Below are 20,381 nucleotides of genomic sequence, written 5' to 3'. Positions count from 1 at the left end.
AAGAGTGGCCCCATTTGGCATGCCGAACGGATGATTTCGTTTGTGCACGGCGAGAAAAAGGCTGGGAAGCTCTCTTACATAATTAACATAGTTAAAAGAGCTACGAGAACACAGCATGGAAGAGAAATGATATTTGAGTTTTCCCGATAGGAGGTGGGAAGAAGCAGTATTGGCTTTTTGTGTGATTTTATTGATTTTATTGATAAGACATCTGAGTTTCCAGTTTTGTCTTGGTTCTTAAATACTGTATCAGGAATGATTTCCCCTATAGATGAGTTACCTAGAATTCTGGAACGAGGGAGAATCCTGATACCACTTTTCCACGTACGGAGACTGACCGCCCAGAGGAGGAAGACGCCATCTCTTTAAATATATGCAGTATTTTGACAGTCTGAGTCAGAAATTCTCACACTCGAACCTACTTTCTTGGGTCATAGGCAAAAAATCTGACAGAGCCAAAACCAGGAAATGAAATACTACTTAAAACAGAAAATACCTGCTCGCAAGGAATTTACTTCGCCATACATCACACTGTATTGACATACGTTCTAATTGTTCAGAAAGTTGAGCTGTGTTTTGACCTAGGGCTTCGTTTTCTAAAATAAGCTGATTTTTCTCACGGGCTAGACGTTCAAAGTGATACTGAAGATCATCCCCAACAGAAGCCACTAGCAGCTTTTTTAACTCACGATTGACCTAGAAGAAAACATGACCGTTACAATAAGCTCAAAGTAATGTCCCTGACTTCAATGTGGCAAAAGGGAAAAAGAGAAGCCAGGTTTCACGTATTTGGACCTCCATTACTTAAAGTGTATATCAAAAAGCAACTATTAAATATTGGAGTTTCATAATCCACACAAACCATATCTATCGCTATGTATTTGTATCTATGGTCCACGTGATTATAAACTAAGCCTCTTCTAATAAGAGTACCAATCATTATCATAAAAATTATACACTGTTTCCACTTAACATTTAAAGGCAAATATTAGAAAACTAAACCAATAAATTTTGCCAAAAAGTGACATTAAGTGTTTTATTTTTTTAATCTTTCTCAGCATTTAGAAATTAATTCCTTCGTGTCATAGGATTTGTAAGAATTTAAGCAAAGAGAGCAATTCAGAATATTTATAAGCATGTTCTTTACTTTATCTCAAATGTGAAAAATTAAAACGTAAATATCCAGTAACAGGTATTGATATATAGTGCAGCAACAGAAGAACAGCGTTGCTATTAAAAATGCTATTGTATGATAGGAGACAAGATTCTAAGAGGTGAGTCCAGTTAGAGTGTCAGAGGTGCAGCAGTCCGGGTAAAAACTATTCTTGAGTATTCTAGTATCGCGTTATTGGAGAATATAGAAAAAGATCCTAAAATTTGTTCATCAGGAGGGAAAACAAGAGCTTACCGTCTGGCATAGGGGGGTGAAAAGGAAGTAGTTCAGGATAAATCCAAAAAATCCAAAATGCAAGTGACTAGGTAAATAGAGATATTTTGACCGAGACAAGGAATCAAAGAAAAGTAGACATTTGGAACTGTTTGGCTGGTGGTCTTCATTTACTTGGGGGCTGGAGGAGGTGGGTGATGGAGAAATATAGACGATATGTTTAGATACACATTTACATGAATTTGTAAGGATACATGTGCACGTCAAACATAAGTTATCTGATGAAATATTCAGCCGTTACGGATTTCATTACAGTTTTTTTTCATAATTGAATTTTCTTCTCTATCCCCGATTTTGAAGTGTCTGCCAGGTAGGAGGGTTAAGACTTTTGGTTTCATGTAGAATTTATTTCCAGAAGTTGTGAGGAAGAAGCAGCGTGCATAGACAGGATTCCTAAAACTCACAAGAGAACTATAGATGAATGTGGTTTAAACAAAGAATATTCAGAAAATTAAAGTTTTATTCTTTGCTGCCACCATTTGAAAATCCTGCCGAAGGCACAGCTGTGGTTTTTCTCCTTCACATCAGTCTTGCTTTAAGTAAGACTGAAATATAACAGGAAGCTGGGAGGGAAGGGTGCTAGATAACAGTAATCAGCTATTTTTGAAAAAGAGTAACGCAACAAAATTTCTTCTAATATTAATGTATGTGTAATTTGGAAGGCACTCTTGTGTTGCACCATCCATCATAGGTATGGGATACAGAAGAACAAACAAGTGATTAAAAACATGTTTCCTTTATGTAACTTTCGGTTCCATTAAGTTAATCAAGAACAGTTGCTAAAAGGGGGACAGGATTTGTTGTTTTTCAATTTTGAATACATAAGTAAAAGAGTATATTATAATGAAAAAAAATTGATACTGTAATAGAATATTCTATGACACCGGAAAATATTAATAACCAAAAATGGGGGTTTTAAGGCAAACATGAACTCAATATGTATAACTGCATTTATATAGCTGGATGGTATAATTATGGTTGGTACTATTTTCATTTTTTTGTATTTTTGAAAATATTTACAATAAATATGTACTGCTTTTGTAATTAGAAATTAGGTATTTAAAAAATAGTGAAGATCTATTTGGGTAAGAACCACCAACCATAGTGTCACTTATAAAGGCTAACGACATCTAGCCAAAAGATGAAGAGTCTAATCGAGAAACAGAGGGTAACAGGTAAGGTGATGTAAAGGCTAATGAAACACAATCGAGCACTAATAGATGGTTTTCCATTTACAATGCTTACCCCACCATTTCTTCACCCCAAGTATTATGTGCGCATAAAGAAAAATACTTGGAACTTATGGATTCTTAAAACAGAAATCGTTAACTAGTCCGTTTCAAAGTCTAACTCGGTCAGGTTTGGGTTTGGAATTTTGTAACTGTGACCTCCTTGACACCTTATAGGTGGTCCTGTCCAAACCACCTCACACGTGCATCTTCAACCAGGTTTAGGGTAGAAGTTCGCAACACATACTCGTTCTACTAGACGTGCTGAGAAAGAGAAATTTAAGAGAAAACTCTTTAGAGAAGTAACAAGCCAGAACAAATGGCGTTCCAAGAGGACGTATAGTTTTCTAGTGAGCAAGCTTAGAAGGTCCAGGTGTAAAGAGCAGTGCTCGTTAAGTCTATTGGTTCTTACCTCTGTCTGTACTCTGAGCTGGTTTGAGAGACCTTCTTTGTCCTGTAATAACCTTCTTTCAGAGTTCTTGAGCTTCTCCAGTACATTCTTTACCTCTGACAGTTCCTTTCTGGGTTCTCCAACTCCCTCCGACTGACCAAGGAATTCTCCTCTGTGATGTCCCAGAGACTTAACCTTTGCATTTTTGTTGGGGATATCATGGGTTATAGCAGCTTTGGGAACTAATATTCTTACGGCTTCGACTTCCACTGCCTTTTCAGCGAGGATCTTCCCTAGCTGAAGAACTCCTGGGCTGTCTCCTGGAACTGCTTTCTTTCGTGGGTTCTGAAGGATGTGATGCTTCACGGGCTGGATTCCAGAGGTAACTTCAACAGCTTTAGGTGGCTCCTCAGTTTCCATTCCATCTCCTGCTCCTCGGACTGGGGCTGGAGTGAGGGTGACTATAAAAGGGAAAACAAAACATAAGCTACTTGCTAAAAGGAAATGCGGCGCAAATGCCAAGACATGCTTTCCCCGACATTCAGAATTACTGACGCTAAAGAACGCAAAAAATTCAGAGTAAACACGAGGTTTCAGAAACAATCAGGTGTCAAATAAAAGATGAGGAAAGTCTTACGGGTTCACACTTTCCTTCAGTAAATGGTTTCTGTCTTTGTAGAAAATGCAAGAGAGTTGGAATCAGGGTATTTGGTTCGGACCTCTATTTCCTAGTGTGACCCTGGGTAAATAATTTAACCCTCCGTGAATCTCTATTTCATATTTTGCAAAATGACGATAACAGCAACAATGCTACAGGGTTGTGGTAAGAAAGAATATGCTAAGGCCAAGCACCTGGCACACTGTAGACCCTTGATAACGTCAGTTAACTATAAACGTAAATACAAGCTACAGGCGTGCATTCTTGGGCCGTCTACCTCAAAACATACTCATCTGCTTTGTGAACTCTTGGCAGAGAATGCTTCGCACAAGCTACCTAACTGGACTGCTCAATACTCTTCCTCTAGGCCCCAACAGGCCCTTGTTCCTGCTGCTTCTTCTTCTCTTAAATGGCTTCTTTGCCACTCACTGTGATTTGTGATTCTAACTTACCCATAAGAAGTTAGCTTTGACTCTACTCTTGCATTAAAGCCTCCCAACTGTCCCAGCACACTCTCTGCATGCCTAAAGCACTTGCTGTTTCAAATATTCAGTTCAAAACTTAATCACGAACTTTAATGATCATTTTATGGGTTTTGCCCATGCTAATCGCACTTTCCCACTGAGTTTGATAAGCACACAAGGGCAGGCATCACGCCCTAAACGAATGGAAGAACGCGGTATTAGAGAAATGACAGGAACTCTGCTATCAACCAGATCTGGTTTTGAACCTTATTTCCATCATTACTCCCTGTGCTATCATGGATAAATCCTGCAGTTATTTGAGCCTCAGTTTTAACCTCCACAAGATGAATTTAATGACATCTATATCCGTATCTTGGGTCTTAAATGAGAAAATTTTAGGTAACAAATAACCAACACTTATATAAGACTTACCACGTGCCAAATACTATTCTAAATACTTAACATATAACTCACCTTTCGAGTAGGTATGATTAGTTCTATTTTATAGATGAAGAAAATGAGGCACAAAGCGGTCCAGGAACTTGCCCTGGTAAGTAAGTAGAAGAGGCAGAAGGAGGCAGCTGAGATGATACTTAAGCTACATGGAGTTCTTGAATTAGTACATCCGGTAACATCCCTTTGAGCTACACGTTAGACTTCTTGCCATTTTACAAGCCCAGCATACATGTGAGAAAGCGGAAGCCACAGCCTGTGCACAGTAATGATAACGAATTTTTATTCAATTTGTTATGTGCCAAGGATTCTTCTAAGTCCTTCAGATGCATTATATCATTAATCTTTACAACTATCTCATGAGGTAAGGATAACAGGACCCATTTTTTTAGAAACACAGAGGCTTTGAAAAGTTAAATGGCTTGTCCAAATCATCGGTATCAAACTGGGATTTGAGTCCAAATCTGACTCCAGAGCTAAGCTGTTAGTCGGTCTGGGAGGCCTTCTACAAACCAGAATTATTACCTCATCAATCTGAAGTATTATTGCCTCTGCTAATAAGCCTTTTCGTCAGGCCACAAAAGCCCAGGGAGTTTACCTAACAGTTACGGGGAAGCTTTAAGTAAAAAGCAGTGCTCCTCTGCATGAAACCCCTGCACGGCTTGCCATCACTCAGAATAAAGACCAAAGTCTCCACTACGGCCTACAGGGCCTTCCATGATCTGCCTGTCTCCTGGTCTCAACTTCGGCCATTTACTTCTTCAGACTCTGTGTTCCTGCCTGACTTGTTTGTGTGGGTGTCTTAAAAACTCCTTCCTCTGCAGACATTTCTCTGCTCAGAATATTCTTCCCAACTTCCTATTCCCTTTAGTTAATTACTTCCCGTCCTTATAATTGCAGTCCAATCTTTCTAAGGAAGCCTGTCTCTAACCTTTCCAGATTAGGCTGGGTTCCATTTTTGTGCACCTGCAGCCAAGACTCTGCATTTCTCCTTTTCTCTATTTATCAAAATGGTAAATTGACAAATTGACTTTTTTTTTTCCTTCGGTGTCACCAGTTAGATAATGTCTGTGCCTTCCTCTAGGATAGAAGTCCCATGAGGGTAGGGACTCTGTGTCTCTTGTTTACTACATTTCCAGTAATGTGCCTCGCTCGCAGTATTCTTTAGCTGATAATAAATGAATGATAACAAGGGGAGGGGCAAACGGACAGCATATAACAGTGGTTCTAATGACAAGCTTTGAGTCGGTCACAGGCAGCAAACATGCTGCTGATGCCTAATATTGACCAGATATCATATGAGGTAGTGGGGACTACTGTGCTCAGGAATACTATCTAATTTAGGGCATGCATATAAAAAGAGAACATATATTACAGGGTAATATATAATCAGAGTGCAATCAGTGGTGCAAAAATAGTTCCACAACAATCTTATTCCTATAGAAATGTTAACTAAGAACAATCATGGGCCGGTCTTTAGTGAATTCATTATATTTTGATATCTATACCTTCTAAGGCAAAGACAGGAAACAATTCCTAGTTAAAAAGAAAAAAAAAAAAAGCCAAAGTATGTCCTCAGCCTCAATTACCTTTAGATATCAGTATCATGTCTTGATCAATTAAATCTTAATCTTTAATTGTTATTGAACGTTAAGCACATTTCGCTGTAACCCATGAAGTTAGGAAAACAATTTGATAAGAGCAATAGTAAGGTCTTATTAAAACTAAACCTTTCTTAAGAATTTCCGAAATACAAAGCCATATTAAAAAGGGATTACATAATATATACACATTCTATCGAGCAATGACTCATTACCGTGATTCCCAATTTCTCATCCTAGAAATGGATTTCTCCAGCAAAGAGCCATAGGAAATAGTAAGCTTGTTCAGGATAATGTTAAACAAACAAACAAGAAACAATGAAAAAATTACCTATAAAGCTGTTTTACAGCTGTTTTACGGCAAGGGAAATACCTAACAAGAATACTTTCCTTAGGTTTCTGTATTAGATTTCTATTTTTTAATAAGCATGGTTTTCTTCTTCTTCATAAACTTTGTTAAATACAGAAACTACAGTAGTTCAAATACAGTCATACACATATCTTCTGCTTTTTAACATTACATTATTCAAAGATATGAAGAAAAAATTATCTATATTCTCATCACCCTAAAATAATTTTTCATTACTTCAAATTCCTTCATTATTTTTGTATGATTGTAATCATAATTAACTTTAGAAGCTTAATATATTTTCCTATCTTGCTACATTCTTCATACTTTTCATTTTATGACTACATTATTCCTTCAAGTTAATATAGCATTATTTACTTATTATTCTATTGTTGGATATTTGGACTTTTTCTAATTTTTCTCTATAGTAATGCTTTAGTGAATACTTTTATGCCTACAGATTTTTCTCAACTTCTCAATTATTTCTTTTGAATAAATTCCCAAGAATGGAATTAACGTGCCGGGAGAAGATCTGTATTGTCACCCTGCTTTACCAAATAACTCTAGCAAAGTGTCAGGAGATCTATTCCTCACGTTCTTATTTCGTTTTATTTATTTATTTTTTCATCCCCAACACCGATGATTTAATGCAATACTTAAATACGGATACACATGACGTGTTTAGAACAGTGTTTGGCACAGTGAGCGCTCACTAAATGTTAGCTTCTGTTGCCTGTGTGGTTACTCTTTAAAAAACTAATAATAAACTTTGGATCCTGATTCAGGGGGAGAAAGAAAGCTTAAGTCATGACATCAAATATAGTTCTAACTTTCATTTTCTTATGCTCAAGTCTTAGAAAAGTATATCGCTAGACTTTAGAACTGTTTTTTTTTTATTTAACAGATGTTTGCGGGGGGTGGGGGGGGAGGTTCCTACAGACGTATCAATGTACTGGGAGTCCTGAGTTATGTTAGTTACAGAGGAGGTGGAAAGGCATCTGGGGTATAATGTGTTCCATTTTACAAAACATTTTACATGAGGATAAAATATTTTGTCATTTCTATGTCGTATGTTAACTTGGGCCTTAGGACTAACTCTGCTCTCCAGAAGACCCACAAAGGAATACTCCAGAAGGAGAAATAAAGAGTTTGGGATCTCAGGTCAGGCCGGAGCACATGAGCCCCCAGGAGAACTTCCACCGAACTTTGCAAAAGTAAAGGCCTGCTCCCGTGTTCTTAACGTTTGCCTTTAGGATGTGCTAACTTTACCTAATGCAAATTGAATTTTGTCTCTAAGACATTCTGTCTTGGAAGAAGTTCTATAGAATCAGGAGTTAGCTGGGGGTTCACAAAACAACAAAAAGACAAAGCTAGGGCCGTACCATCCGGGTCCACTGAGGCAGAAGAAACAAGAAGCAGGTGTGACACGCTACTGTGCTTGAGTAAGATTTTTAGGCAAGTCGTAACGTTTTTGAGTTGGAATTTTAGGTAATGGAGACTCAAGAACACAGCACAAATAATTACTGCTAAATTTAAAGGGCAAAGGAACATTAATGGGTATTCAAAAGAAGTCTCTTTTCAAACAAGATACATTACACATTCCAATCAAGAAGTTCTCTCACCTGGTTCAGCCTCAATTTACTCTTAACTTTATTTAAACTGCTCTACTTATTTGGGGCCCCAGGGTGGCTTGGTTGAGCATCGACTTCGGCTCAGGTCATGATCTCACAGCATGTGAGTTCGAGCCCCGCGTCGGGCTCCTGTGCGACGGCTCGGGGCCTGGAGCCTGCTTCGGATTCTGGGTCTCCCCCTCTCTCTGCCCCTTCCCTGCTCATGCTCTGTGGTCTCTCCTTCTCTCTCCAATAATAAACAACGTTAAGAAAAATTTAAACTGCTCTACTTACTCAGCATTTATGAGTGTGAGGGATGTACAACAGAGGACATGGCAGCTGTAACAACTCTGTAAAAACTATGCTTGTTGCTAATGTGCACAGGCATGGAGGCAAGTGGGAGTCCGGGCTTTCCATTTTCTCACCTGGTAACTTACCTTTCATAATTCTACCTTCCCTTAGGACACACATAGAAAACTTTATTACATACATACAAGGCACAATCCAGGGCACATTCACGAGCAATTATCTTCTCTCAGGTGGGAAGACAATCGTCTGTGGTATGAGCTCCATAATTATGAGTAATGTTTAAGTGGACCCAAACAGCCATCCCTATTCTCCACGCTTCGAAGGGAACCAAAGGAACCATTCTTTAATTATTCATCAACATCGTTCTTCCAGTGATCAGTTATCAAAGAATGAAAACATATCTCTAGTTTATGGCTCATCCTTCCCGCCTTCCCAAAGATTATTGAAATGTAGGCAAAGAACAAATAATATTCCACAATAGGAGTGACAAACTTTTTCCATAAAGGGCCAGATGAGAAATATTTGAGGCTTATGGACCATGAGGCAAAATTGAGGATACTATACAGGTACTTTTACAAAGAAGAAAAAAAAAACACATCCAAATTTCAAAGATGAACTTTAATGAGAAATTAATTTTTCTTTTTTTCACAGTATATGTCTGATAATGAGAAGCACAGAAATATTTTTTATTTGGGATAACTCTTGGCCCAAGTGGGATTCAAAGTCAGTGTTCCCTGTCATCAAACTGGTTTGTAAATATTCTCAGGAGGCTGAGGGCCATAACTTGCCAACCCTTGCTCTAGAATGCTGAGGCAAAAACGATTTTCTAGTCTATCATTACACATTTCTCCTTTTCCCATAAAACTCTAACTCCAAGAACACAAGATATTCTAAGTCTGTAGGATGGTGTGGTACAAAGAACACCAGACTCTGGGTCAAAATACCCGAAGCTCCCCCCAATCCCCCCACTGCCACGTGTTGTGTGACTTCGGCAGATCACTTACCCTTACTCTCCTCTCATCCCTCAGTGCTCTCAGAATAATGCAAACATCAGAGTGTCTTAACATGCTTTGTTTCTCTCACCGACAGGACCGTTGGGGGCTCCACAGGGCAGGGTCTGCCTCCTAATCTTTGTACGGTCAGCTTAGGTCAGCTTAATGAAACGGTGCTTGGCGTGGAAAAGACGCATAAGCACTTACTGAAGTTCATCAGTGTTAACCCGCCACTGAGATTTCATTTTAACATCCAATAACTAACTCATTTAAAAACTGCTTACTTTTTTCCCCCTCTACACCAAAGCGTTAATTCCGACACTCGGTTATAGTCTGACAAACGTTTCAGAATAGATGCAGATTCAGCTTTCAAACAGTTAAACAAATTAGGGATTGTCACTCAGTAATCTGAAATCAATATTCTTTGTAAATGTCACCAATTTCATTTAATGAGGTTTTAGTTACTATTAAAATATCTGTGTTATGGATTAGTGGACTTAAGGGTTAGGTCCACATTTTATTGACACGGGATCATTCTCCTCGTCACAGGCTCCATGAATGAAGAGTTCCCTGGTCAAATAAGTGTGGGCATGCTGTGTACTGTATCTCTTCGCAGCTTCACAGCGTGCGAGGATGTAAAGGCTCTGGGAGGTCCTGTAGCATAAACTCTCTTTAATCCAGAACTTCCCAAATTTATCTGTCCGTAGGTTCTTTCTCGTCTATACCTGTTCCACAGAATGAGTGTTAGAGATCGGATGGAATTCTAAGTATTTAGATGATTCAGATTCTCCTACCTGGTTTACTTTCCCTAAACGGTCTGGTTTATTTAATACTCTTAGTTTTAATCTTGCTCTCAAGAAAGTTTTGGATTCAAATGCTGATTTTTGAACGGTTTCTCTTTATTGCATGTTTCCCGTTCAAATGAAACCCTAGCAGCAGTCCCTCTCGTGATGATGCTATCGCTCAAATGTCCACTGAGAGGAAGTTCGGACTCTCTAAACCAATATTGCTTCTCTTGTGAGGCAGTTACAGGAAATGTAGGCCACCGACAAACGCCAACCATGACAAATGCACCTGCTTCTAGGCCACGCATACAAGTAACTTTTATTCACTAACAACGGTTACCATTAATATTAAGTAGGAATAGGACTAACAGCTGAATTATGTACCTTGTAAAATGAAGATCAGATGAAATAAGGTATGGGAAAGTGCTTTATGCTTTAAGTCTAATGCTCAATACAAACAGGTAGCAACAAATAAAAAATAATTTACTTTCACAGAGGCCTTGCAATAACTAACTTTTAATCTCCAATGATAATACTACATTCAGGTTTCGCTTTTTGCCACGCACCATGCTAATGACTTTCACCGTAGTTACCATTTAATTGCCCTATTCCTCATTAATCCCCAGTGTAATTACTTCATTATATTCTCTGGTTTGCTTCTTCTAATGATTTCCAGTGACTCCGAAATGCTGTCACCAGCTGAATAAATTCACTTAAATATGTATTGGTTGATCTTCTCTTCCCTTGCTTCCTAAACATATTTGAATCCCTTTCAAAGAGTTTGCTGCTGGAGGTCTGTTTACTGCAAAGCTGGCTTCTGGAAAATAAGTTCCCATGGAGAGAAGGGGACAGGCCCCAATCTCCGGAACTCACTGTCCAAGAATAACCTGAATCAGGAGGCGTTCACTTTGGGACATGCAAAAAGTGTTCTCAATGCCTGTCTGAAGATGGTCAGTAGGCTATCAGGGTCTGAAGCACAAAGGAACAGATCTAGGCTACAGACAGATTTGGAAGTTGTTCTTACAGACAATTACTAAAGCCCTGAGAGCAGAGGAGAAAGAGGGCTGAAACACGTTAATATTTAAAAGATAAACCAAAAGAAGAGAAGTATGAAAGAGAGAAAATATACTTAGAGCACTGGTGCCCAATAGAACTGTCTGCAGTAATGGAAACATTCTCTATCCGCACTTTCTAATGCAATTGCTACTAGCCGTACATGGCTAATGAGCACTTGAAATGTGACTAGGGTGACTGAAGGACTGAATTTTTTTTTTTTTTAAGTAGGCTTGATGCCCAGTGTGGAGCCCAATGTGGGGCTTGAACTCATGACCCTGGGATCAAGACCCGACCCGAGATCAAGCGTCGGATGCTTAACTGACTGAGCCACCCAGGCACCCCCTGAATTTTTCATTTTTAAAAATATCAACATAAACTCAAATAGCCACGTGTGGCTATTGCGTTGGAACAGTGAAGGGCTACAGAGTAGGCTGAAAACAAGAATAATATCATGGAAGTCAAGGAAAGAAAGTATTTCAAAAGGTGGGAATGATCAATAGTTCTAGAGAGGACAAGCAAACAGGACTAAAGAAGGACTAAAAAGTAACTACTGTAGTTAGCAAGCATTATGAGTTGATGTGGCCCCCCCTCAAATATTCCTATGTTGAAGTCCATACCTCAAAATGTGATCTTATTTGGAAATAAGGTCATTACAGATGTAATTAGTTAGGACGAGGTCATACTGGAGTAGGGTGGGCCCCTAATCCAACACGGTTGATGTCCTTAGGAAGAATCTGGACACACAGGCACATTCACACAAGGAGAATGCCATGTCCACATAAAGCAAAGATCAGGGTGATGCATCTACAAGCTAAGGAATACCAAAACTACCAGCAAACCAGGAACTAGGAGACTGGCCTGGAACAGATCCTTCCCTGGAGCCTTCAGAGGGAATGTGGCCCTGCCAGCACCTTGGTATTAGACTTCCAGCCTCCAGAACTGTGAGACAATACACTTCTGCTATTTCCATTACCCGATTTGGTTTGTTATAGCAGCCCAAGCAATACAACCCAACACAAATGGTCTTTTACACTTCCTAGTTGCTTGTGTGTCTACTAAAATCTTTAGAACGTACATCTTCTTGTTTATTTAAGTCTTACTCTTGTAGTGGATAGAAAGCATAGCTGCAAAACTTTGCTTTCACACTAAATGTTTAACAGTAGTTTAACAGCAGTATTGAATACTATCCAATGATGTGACTATTCAGTCGTAGACCTGGGTACTGAAATGTAAACACCGCACTACAAAACAAGCATGGAGAAATCTGAAACACAAATGATTCCCAAGAGCTCTATGAGATTTAGTTGCTTGGCTCAAGCACTCCTCTGTCCTTGTGTCATAAATTACATGTTTTAAAAACAATGAACATCAGGGGTGCCTGGGTGGCTCAGTCGGTTGAGCGTCTGACTTCAGCTCAGGTCATGATCTCGCAGTTCGTGTGTTCGAGCCCCGCGTCAGGCTCTGTGCTGACAGCTTAGAGCCTGGAGCCTGCTTCGGATTCTGTGTCTCCCCCTCTCTCTGCTCCTCCCCCACTCATGCGTGCGTGCTCTCTCTCTCTCTCATTCAAAAATAAATACAAACATTAAAAAAATTTTTTTTTAAACAATTAACATCAAAAAAAAAGAACACTTACCTTTGGCTTCTAAACTTTCAAGAGTAGTCATTTTTTAACCAATGAAAAGGCACCTCAAACCTTCTACGGAAAAACCTAAAAATGTATAAATTGAAACAATTAAGACAATACCATACAAAGATGTTTACTAAGTTTATTATTTACCTTGTAATTTAGATATGACAATATTCTACTTGTTTCTGCATTTAGTACACATGCATTTCAAAACCTTCCCACAGGTGATATTGTTATAGTTAACGAAGGTCTCAAAAAATTACTGGTGGTTTACTTTCAAATTTGTTTCACTGTTTCTGCCAAGTATACTCTATCAGGTGCCCTGGATTTTAGTTAAGAAACTGTGGTGAAGTTACTGTAGCGGCTTTTGTATCATTGATACGGCAACAGTAATCTTACTTATTAAAAATTTTTTTAAAAATATTTTTATTTGTTTTTGAGAGAGAGAGAGAGAGAGAGAGAGAGAGAAAGAGAACGAGTAGGGGAGGGGCAGAGAGAGGGAGACACAGAATGTGAAGCAGGCTCCAGGCTCTGAGCTGTCAATACACGCCCAATGCCCGCTGGCACTCGTGACCCACAAGATCGTGACCTGAACCGAAGGCACACCTAGCCGACTGAGCCACCCAAACGCCCCAACAGTAATTTTAAAGAAATCAATTACTTTCTCAGGGGACATTAGTGACACTAATTTGCTAATTATTTATATCCCAAAGGAACTTCTGTTTAAACTATATAAAATACTCAGAACTTAATTTGCACTTTCTTGGTCACAGAATTAAAATGGCATAGCATATGTTTTCAGAAACGTGTGCATGGCCTTTTCAGTAAAGACTAAGATTCAGTGGAAAACATGAGGAAGGTGGTGCTTAGTAGAGTGACACGATCGAATATGATGAACTGTACGTTAGATGGCAACTGGTTTCACCACAAAAATGATCACCCTGAGTACTCGATCTGACTTGGCACAGGGTCCTCCACGACTACCTTCCTCAATAGTCACAAACCCCCCTTCTGTCGCTCTGAAAACAGGTCTCCAAAGACCCCTTCGCAAGAGCAAGGAGCCCAGCCACTGCGCTCGGAGGAAGCGCCACGGCTCGGCCGGCAAGGGCCAATTCAAGGGGGTGGGAGGGTGTGCAGTGGGTAACAGGTGGGAAAGCGACAAGCTGGTCAACCTCTGCCGTCCGGGGAGCCGAATCCGAAATTCCGTCCCTGTCTGAACAAGTTTTCCTGGAACAAAAGGCAATCTTTCCCCAAATCCAAAGCGTCTGAACACCAAACTCCAACCCAGACCTCTGTCCCTTTCAAACGTCCCCCCCCCCCTCGGTTACACAAGCCCGTTTCTTGCACTTACCGCCAAGGGTCCTTACTCTGCAGATCCCAGGGGCTTCACTTTACAGACCGTCGGGCTCCGCACACTCCTCTTCCGTTCCGAAGCTGACCCGCCCAGACCTTCCTGACATCCAGCGGCTGGCTCACTATTAATCACTTCCTGTTCTCAGGGTTTCGTTTCCGGAACAATTTTCCAAAAGAGAAAGGTAAATACGCTCTGTGGTGTCTTAAAACGCGAGTGACGCAGCACATGAGGTCTAAGGCTTCTGTAAGTGAAAAGCGGATAGATGTCTACTTAGAAATAAATTATAGGATATATGGAGCGCCGGCTGTGTATCACTTAACTTCCGGGTCACCTGTCAACCAAACAAGTGATGACGCTGGCCCCAAGCGGCGCCATGAAAGGGCGGGGCTGTCGACGGGATGGGCGGAGTTCTAATTCTCCCAGCCCCTGGGAACGAAGGGGCGGGGCGGTGGCGATTCCGCACGTCCGGTAGTAGGCGGGGCTCTGTTGCCGGAGTAACCGGGCGTCGGGGTTGAGGTGGTGTCTTCCTGTGGCAACGCTACCTATTCCCCTGTGCCGAGATCCTGAGGCTATGGTGAGTGCCAGGCGAGGCCGGAGGAGCCGCTTCACGGTCTTGGTTACGTAGCGTCCCAGGTCCTGGGGCGGAGGGTCACTCAGAGGCGGCCCGGTTTCTTCCACCTTCGCCCCATGTTTCCCTCTTTCCAGGGGCTGTTTCTGCAGTTTCCTTTCTCTCCCTGTGTCTTGCAGCACCTCGAATTCCGCTTCGGTACTGCTGAGCCTCTAGAGTAATGTGACAAAAGTGTAGGGGTAAACACGGAGTCTCATACCCTGAGGCGAGACATTATTTCGAACAGACGTCTTAAATGTTTGTAGTTTTCATCACTTCAAGTTCGGCTTGTCCTTAACGCGCCTCATTTAAGAGCATTGATTGTGTGTGTGAGATGGCTCAGCACTGACCCAGGTGTCCCTAGGTCTCCCAGTGTTTGCCCTCCAGAGCCGCAGAGCGCTGCCCCTTCCCCCCTCTAAGGGCCATTTAGTCGGAGCCGTATTTGCACAGCTGTCTTCTGGCCAGGGGATTATCCCCTAGGTAGGTGCTTTTTAAGAGGAATGCCCCTCAAGATCTCTTGGGAGAGCTTCTGGAAAATTCACTTGCTTGAGCCTCACCCCCAGAAATTCTGAATCAATAGGAAGGGGGCTGGGCATTTTTAAAAAGCCTAGAGCTAATTTTTATTGAGTCACTTGTTTGAGAACACCGGGGGTCGAGTTAATTCACTTAATTAGCATCTCTTTTAAAGAGTTACGAATAACGGACTGGGGGATAGAAAGATGACTGTTGTCAGAAGGGTATAGCTTACGAATTTAGCAACAGAGCCCCTCCCACCACCTGTTCTTTCTCCCTTCCTACTCAGGGACCTTTTCTTGCCCCAGTCTGCCCCTGTGCTTTTCCAGCGGAGCCCTTTCCAAACTTTCACTTCCCCAACCCCTGTCCCTTCCCCTGCTTTTTCCTCCCTTCTAAGCAGATGCCAGAGACTGAAAGTCATTTTCTTCAGCCTCGTGCCCCTAACCTACACATTGGTATATATTTTACTCATCATCCGATTTTACGTTTCTAGTGTAGAGAGAGTGGTGTTGAAGGACAATGCATCCACCTTTCCTCTAGATCTCATCCCCTCCCATCCGTTACAAGACCTTTTGCTTCTGCTTATCTTTTATCCCCCCACCCCACCCTGTGCTTCAGCCTCTCTGCCTCCTTTTCCTGCTTCCCAGTGTTCTGGTCATACATCTTGAGAAAATGAAATAAAACAAAAAAGCGTATCCCCCAGGCTGGTTTATCCAGTTACTGCCCAATCCTCCCTTGCGCCTTTCTGTGACTGCATGGAAGCATAGTATTTTCACCTGCTTTAAATGCCCCCCTTTTCATCCTCAGTACTCTTGTCCGACTTCCTCTTGAATGGTTTCAATGAAGTTGCCCTTTTCCAAGTTTTTAATGGCCCTAAAATGCCAGATCCAATGATTTCTTCTCAAAGTTTATCTTATTTAGCTTTTCTGTGATAACTGAAGTTCACAAACATTCATTCCCCCCCCTACCCCCCTCCGCCTTTTCCCCCCACCGGCCTGCCTGCTTTTTAAATGCCATTCTCCAGGACTCAGTCCTTAATTATTTTCAGTTCTTAGTCTATGCATTTTGCTGGGGTGATTTCATCCACGCACATGAGTTTTACTAATGCCTAAGCATTCACACCTAAACTTCAGTTTTCAGGAGCACCTGGTGGCTTAGTTAAGCATCCGACTTCGGCTCAGGTCATGATCTCACAGTCTATGGGTTCGGACCCCACGTCGGGGCTGACATTTCAGAGCCTGCTTCTGATTCTGTGTCTCCCTCTCTGTCTCTGCCCCTCCCCTGCTCATGCTCTGTCTCTCTCTCTCTCTGTCTCTCTCTCAATAAATAAATAAACATTAAAAAAAAGTTTTTAAACTTCAGTTTTCCTCTCATACCTGCTAGGGCCTAACCTAGTTGCTTCCCGGACACTCTCCCTGGTCAAATTTGCCATGACTAAAACTGAACTTGCTATCATTCTACCTGGTTTTCCTTATTCCTTCAAGTTAATTAATGAGATCACTCTAACTTATAATATAGCTTTAATATTATATAACTAATTAATATGGTTATTACATATTGCAATATATGTAACCTAAACCAGAAACCAGAGTTAACCTCTCTTGCTTTCCTACGCTTCCCATATTCAGGTGGTCACTAGATCCTGTTTTAGTTTAAGGTCTCCTCCTCATTTCTTGCCTGGACTGTTGCGGTATATCTTTAAATAGTGTGGTATGGCAGTTATTCGAGCCATTATTTTCTCAGTAACAAGAAGGATTTTCTAAGACCCAAATCTTTGAGGTCACCTCTTTAGTTTATTAAAAAAAATTTTTTTTAAATGTTTATTTATTTTTGAAAGGCACAGAGTGCGAGCAGGGAAGAGGCAGAGAGAGAGGGAGACACAGAACCTGAAGTGGGCTCCAGGCTCTGAACTGTCAGCACAGAGTGCTTGAACAGCAGAGCTTGAACTCATGAACCGTGAGATCATGACCTGAGCCGAAGTCGTACACAGTACCGACTGAGCCACCCAGGCACGCCTGAAGTCACCTCTTTAAAACTGTAGGCCTCTCCAAACCCTACAGTATAAATTCAGCGTCCCTGGAATGGCATGCAAGGCCCTCCATCATCTAGCATTTACCTGTCTAGCTGCTTTCATGCCTCTCCGTTGCCTAGACATTCCTTTCAACTGCTTATCTTTCACTGAATGTTCTAAGCACCTTCAAGCTGGTGGTATGAGTGTTCCTTCTACTTTGCACACGCTGTACACGGGCTATTCTTCTGCCCTTGTTTGCTGGCCAAATTCCCTTGGATTCTTTCAGACCCAGGTTAAGTGTCTCTCCTCCTGTGATGGTTACTTACTTCTCTGCTCAAGAGAGGTGACTTTTTTATGTTTTTGTCACAACTTTACCTATAGTACACATCTCTCTTATTGTACTTACCACATTCAGTTGAAATTGTGTATGAATTTTCACTCTTACCAAACTGAACTGGGAGGGGGATCAATATTTTGTTCCCTGCTATTGCTTAGACTGTATTAGGCACTCAGATATTTGCTGAATGGAAAAAGAAGGAATGTGGTGAGTGTCCCGAGAGGTTACAAAGTACTTGGGGAATACTGGAGGATGGAGTCCTCACTTTTCAGAGTCAGAAAGGCCATCATTAAGCGAATGGAATAGAATTTCCATAGGTAGAATTGGATGGCATAGGGGGATGGAAAGTGACATTTGTGGAATACTGGTTTTCTTTGTGCTTGTCTTACCTTCTGTCATTTAGACTTCCCAACTACCCTAAGGAGGGGTGACCTCCTCCCCCCACCGCCCCCGGTTGGAGTTGCGTGTTTCAAATTGGGTGGTCAGTGAGGCCGCTGTGAAGAATTGACTTCCATCTTGAGACCTGAATGATGAAGTGCAGTGGTCTGGGGGAAGCGTACCAGGCAGCACTAACACAAGATCAAAGGTCCTGAGGCAGTCAAACAGTGTGGCATATTGCAGGAACTGATCTCGTGATTTAATGTAAAAATAGAATAGAATTCGGTGGTGGGGAGTTGGGGGGGGGGGCAGTGGCAGTGGACGAAGTATGGCAGAGGGTAATGTGAAGTGCAGTTAGAGAGGTAGACAGAGGCCAGACCAAACGTATGTACTTCAGCATGGTTTCTCAGACGAGGTTCTAACCCATTACTCGTCATGACATCAATTTGTCGTATGTAGCCAGCATTAAAAAAGATGACATAAAACAGACACTGTATTCATTGTATGTATAAGGTATACTTCCATGAAACTTTTATTGCAAATTGTGTGTGTGTTGTATGTCCTGGGTTATGATACAAATCATGTTCCTGGAGCGCCTGGGTGGCTCAGTCAGTTGAGTGTCCGATTTTAGCTCAGGTCACAATCTCATGTTTGTGAGTTCGAGCCCCACATCGGGCTCTGTGCTGACAGCTCAGAGCCTGGAGCCCGCTTCGGATTCTGTGTCTCCCTCTCTTCTGCCCCTCCCCTGCTCCCATTCGCTCGTAGCGCGCTGTCTCTCAAAAAATAAACATTAAAAAAAAACAACCCAAACCCCATATTCCTTACTGTCGGTCATGACCCACAAAGTTCAAGATACAGTATACTTTGTACTAATATGTACTTTAAGAGGTAAAATAGTTAATCTCAAGGCACACAGATTTCTTATTCCTCCTAAGATTGACTTAGTGACATCTTATTTGTGATTGGAGAAGCTCTGAATTTAATGAGAGCTTAAAATTGACTAGAGTAGAATTTTCAAGTTTCCTTTTGCATGCAGATCTGTCTCCTGTGTCATTCGCTGTCATCCTTTATGAGAAAGAATAGGCCTTTAGAAACTAGAGGGGCGCCTGGGTGCTCAGTCGGTTAAGCATCTGACTCGTGATTTCAGCTCAGGTCATGATGTCATGGTTTGTGGGTTCAAGCCCCACATCGGGCTCCACACTAACAGTGAGGAGTCTGCTTGGGATTCTCTCTCCCCCCTCCCTCTCTGCCCTTCCCCCACTTGAGCATGCAGACAGGCTTGCCCTCTCTCTCTCTCTCTCTCTCTCAAATAAATGAAACTTAAAAAGAGAGAGAAATTGATGTTCTTTCTCTGTGTTCAGTCTCACCACTAACAGGTATGTTGCATCAAAGGCTGATGGTCTCTCTCCAAGCAGCTGAGGGTGGAATTTGTTTGCCCCGCTGGTTTGTCTTCCTGACCCGTACAATTACATGATCTGGTCAGTTTCTCCCTGCATCTAGTGAACAGTTGTAGCTTCCAGAACCATAATTAGGTTCTGCCTACAAATTCTAGAACCACCTCTGTCATGTGCAGCAGAGCAAATGTAGTTCAGTATGTCTCAATGCATGTTGTTTAAGATAAAGAATACGCTAGGGTCATCAATTTATTTCATTTTGCGCATGAAGAGAACACAGGACATAATTCCGAGACCCTTTTGAATAATAAAGAGATGTGAATGTTATACGTCTTCTAAAATAGAACATTGATTTCAATGCTGTTATCCAAGATGAACTGCTTCTATAACATAAGGCTTTTATTATTATTTTTTTTAATTTTTTTTTCAACGTTTTTTATTTATTTTTGGGACAGAGAGAGACAGAGCATGAACGGGGGAGGGTCAGAGAGAGGGGGAGACACAGAATCGGAAACAGGCTCCAGGCTCTGAGCCATCAGCCCAGAGCCCGACGCGGGGCTCGAACTCACGGACCGCGAGATCGTGACCTGGCTGAAGTCGGACGCTTAACCGACTGCGCCACCCAGGCGCCCCAACATAAGGCTTTTAAAGATTGTCACCTGTGTTCCACGAGAATTAGGCTAAACACATGTCTCCAAGTTGGTTTCAAAGAGACTTGAGAGAGGGTTTCATGATTGCTAAATATGGACAAGATTTTATTCCATGAAATGTTTTTCAGTTTTCAGCTTTATAAAGTTTCTTCTAAATAGGTTTACT

The 20,381-nt window shown here is 41.4% G+C and overlaps 2 protein-coding genes across 3 annotated transcripts in view; one reads left to right on the top strand and one right to left on the bottom strand.

Annotated features, from left to right (window-relative positions):
• BLZF1 (basic leucine zipper nuclear factor 1) overlaps positions 1 to 14,621 on the bottom strand; it is a 33,127-nt gene extending 18,506 nt beyond the window's left edge. For both annotated transcript variants that reach the window (XR_003965971.1, XM_030302769.1), the window contains exons 1-4: positions 14,323 to 14,621; positions 12,978 to 13,052; positions 3,089 to 3,528; positions 497 to 696 (exon numbers count right to left, since the gene is read on the bottom strand). Coding sequence is in view for 1 of the 2 variants with exons in the window: in XM_030302769.1 (XP_030158629.1) it covers positions 497 to 696; positions 3,089 to 3,528; positions 12,978 to 13,008 (671 nt within the window). In the remaining variant the exon portion in view is untranslated. The remainder of the gene's footprint in view (positions 1 to 496; positions 697 to 3,088; positions 3,529 to 12,977; positions 13,053 to 14,322) is intronic.
• A 185-nt stretch (positions 14,622 to 14,806) lies between these two features.
• NME7 (NME/NM23 family member 7) overlaps positions 14,807 to 20,381 on the top strand; it is a 264,656-nt gene continuing 259,081 nt past the window's right edge. The window contains exon 1 of the mRNA XM_030302771.1: positions 14,807 to 14,899. Coding sequence (XP_030158631.1) covers positions 14,897 to 14,899 — 3 coding nt within the window. The 5' untranslated portion in view covers positions 14,807 to 14,896. The remainder of the gene's footprint in view (positions 14,900 to 20,381) is intronic.

This window comes from Lynx canadensis, chromosome F1, assembly GCF_007474595.2.
Source record: "Lynx canadensis isolate LIC74 chromosome F1, mLynCan4.pri.v2, whole genome shotgun sequence".
Taxonomy (NCBI): Eukaryota; Metazoa; Chordata; class Mammalia; order Carnivora; family Felidae; genus Lynx; species Lynx canadensis.
This window is presented reverse-complemented; position numbering and strand designations above follow the sequence as displayed.